The 2,579-nt window shown below is 47.3% G+C and overlaps 1 protein-coding gene across 1 annotated transcript in view; it reads right to left on the bottom strand.

Moving 5' to 3' along the window:
* The window catches only part of LOC143019659 (uncharacterized), a 67,982-nt gene extending 65,826 nt beyond the window's left edge, over nucleotides 1–2,156 (bottom strand). The window contains exon 1 of the mRNA XM_076175558.1: nucleotides 2,029–2,156. Coding sequence (XP_076031673.1) covers nucleotides 2,029–2,107 — 79 coding nt within the window. The 5' untranslated portion in view covers nucleotides 2,108–2,156. The remainder of the gene's footprint in view (nucleotides 1–2,028) is intronic.
* Between the last annotated feature and the right edge of the window lie 423 nt (nucleotides 2,157–2,579).

Below are 2,579 nucleotides of genomic sequence, written 5' to 3'. Positions count from 1 at the left end.
ATATATATATATATATATGCAATCACATCACCGTGATACAAAAATGCAAAATAACCACGGGAGAAGGGAAACTTACTGTACAATTTTCCCTCTTGTGGTCATTTTGCCTACATATATATATATATATATATATATATATATATATATATATATATATATGTGTGTGTGTGTGTGTGTGTGTGTGTGTGTGTGTGTGTGTATTCGTATTCATTTGTATTCACTTGGTCTTTGGATCACGTGTTGGACTCGTGATCGACAGCTATTTCCCTCCTGGAAGAGAGCTCAGAGCTCGTAGGTCCTATCTATGGGTAATGCTATGACCTTGCACACACACACACCCCCAACTCCCCGCCCACGAGAGTTGGAGTAACACCCCTCAGCGCTGCGATACTGATATTATTTCAGCCCCGGGCGAGGATCGAACCCGGACCTCCGTAGTGGCAGGCCAGAGCTCTAACCACAGCGTGGTGTGTGTTTGTGTGTGTGTGTGTGTTGTGTGTGCGCGCGCTTGTACAGTATGGCCACTTTTACCCCCCATCCCGAAGTGAAGGTCACAAATTTTCTTAACGTCCTCATCATGTGTATGGCTATACCTTGTATGGCGCCCCGTCCATGGTTGAACGGGAAGTCCTCTGGCTCCCTTCTCCATATGTGGGCATTGGGTGCATCTTTTATACAGGGTGTGTGTGTGTGGGGGGGGAGAGTTTGAATGACACCTCTACGGATCAGAGCCACGCATCATCCCTCTGTGGCTGTAGACTCGTCTAAAATAAACGCTGATCATTATTTATGCCTCTGGTTCGTATACGACCTCTTGTGACCCTCCGAGGATAGAAACGCTGGTTATTGAGTAGAGGAAGACGGACACGGGGAGGGAGTTTGGGAGGACATAACAGGGAGTGGGGGATGTGGATAGGGATCATAGTTCTGTTCCTGTAACACGCAAACACAATTTTCCTTTTTTTTTTTTTTTTTTTTTTTTATTCTAAGATTGTTTTTTTCCTATGGTTAGGTTATGTCACGAGCTATTGGATAACCTAGGTTTCGTGTGTTTGCGTGTTTCTAGATTTCTTGCCATTTTACCCAAGATAGGAAGAGATGTACAGTTGCCCCCACTTCCAAGTAACACGGTGATCGAAGCCTTCTTAGGACCTGTGAGAGGCCTGTATCATCTCTAGGTCGTAGATTTACGACGTGAGTCCATCACTTACGACCTCGGATAGATTTGCGAGTTCGTAGATGTCGAGAAGTATGCTTGTCAGAAGATGAGGGAGTGAAACAGGGAGTTCCAGGACACGCCCACTCGCCGTAAGGAGTTAGGATACTCCTCTTCCCTCCTCCTCCTCCTCCTCTTCCTCCTCTCCTCCTCCTCCTCTTCCTCTCGCTCCGTCGGCTTGGCTGCGGGCGGCAGGTGGGAGGGAGTGAGGTTCCAACCCACGCCTTGGACGGTGGGTCGAGAGGCACGCCCGTGGCGGCCTCACACGCCCGCAGACACCCACGCCCTCACGCCCCCACGCCCGGAACCGCGGACATCACGTTAATCCTTCAAAGCTGAAACTCGAGATACTCGAAGCGGGGGGGGGGGGGTTGGTCTCGAAGCCCTCGAGGACAGAAGAGGACATCAATATCATCATCGGATCGGAAGGTTTAATCGAGGTAATACGCCTCCTCCTCCTCTTCCTCTTCCTCTTCCTCCTCCTCCCTTTTGGGCGGAGACCTGATCGATACCGTCCCTAGGAGGGCTGTTCACGTTGTTGGCGTATTCCCCCCACCTCCCCTCCCTTCTCTTCCCCCCTCCCCCCTCCCCCCATGCGAAAATAAAAACCCTCGTTGAATTATACACACATGGAAGCGATATTTAATCATCCGTTTAAATAATTCATTTCCTTATCTTTGGAATTGCGTTTATCTCGAACTCGTTTCCATAACAGTTCCAGGGAAGCTTGGAACTCCTGGTACGTTTTGCTAAAACATTATCTGGGGGGAGTTAATCAGGGTTTGAACGCGGGTTCTTGTTATGTCACTTACCGCACAGAACAGCCACGAAGCCGGCGAGAATGGCCAGGTAGATATATTTCTCGACTGTCATTTTGACGGAATCAGTCATTCAACTCGATTCTGGAGAGCGCGCGTCCAACTTCCGTGCGTCACACGAGTTAAAAGTACACTGACAGACGATGAAGCCTCCAGGCAGCAGTCAGCTCGGGACGCTATAGACGACGAAACCCAAAGAAAACGGGACCTTTAAATAACAAAAGCGCATCGCAGGGGACGATCCGATACTGTGTATAGAGTATCGAATGCCCTTTTGGAAGAGGGTTGTGTTTGTATATTTAAAGTATAATGAGTTGCGTGTTTCTTTATGATATTTGAAACAGGTCGAATGTTTGCCTTCAGCATGGAAGGGAAATATTCGCAGATATGTGGAATCTTCTTAACGTGTATGAATGTTTGAACAGTGGAGGAAGAGAAACGACGCTCACAATTCATACCTTGTTATTATATATTATATATTATTATATATTTACACGAGTATATTTTTATTTCGCTGAACTCAACGTCAAAAGCAGATACATAGA

The sequence above is a fragment of the Oratosquilla oratoria genome, chromosome 3 (genome assembly GCF_046742065.1).
Source record: "Oratosquilla oratoria isolate Oo_2021 chromosome 3, ASM4674206v1, whole genome shotgun sequence".
In the NCBI taxonomy this organism is placed as follows: Eukaryota; Metazoa; Arthropoda; class Malacostraca; order Stomatopoda; family Squillidae; genus Oratosquilla; species Oratosquilla oratoria.
Note: the sequence above shows the minus strand (reverse complement) of the source record. Positions and strands in the feature narration are given on the sequence as shown.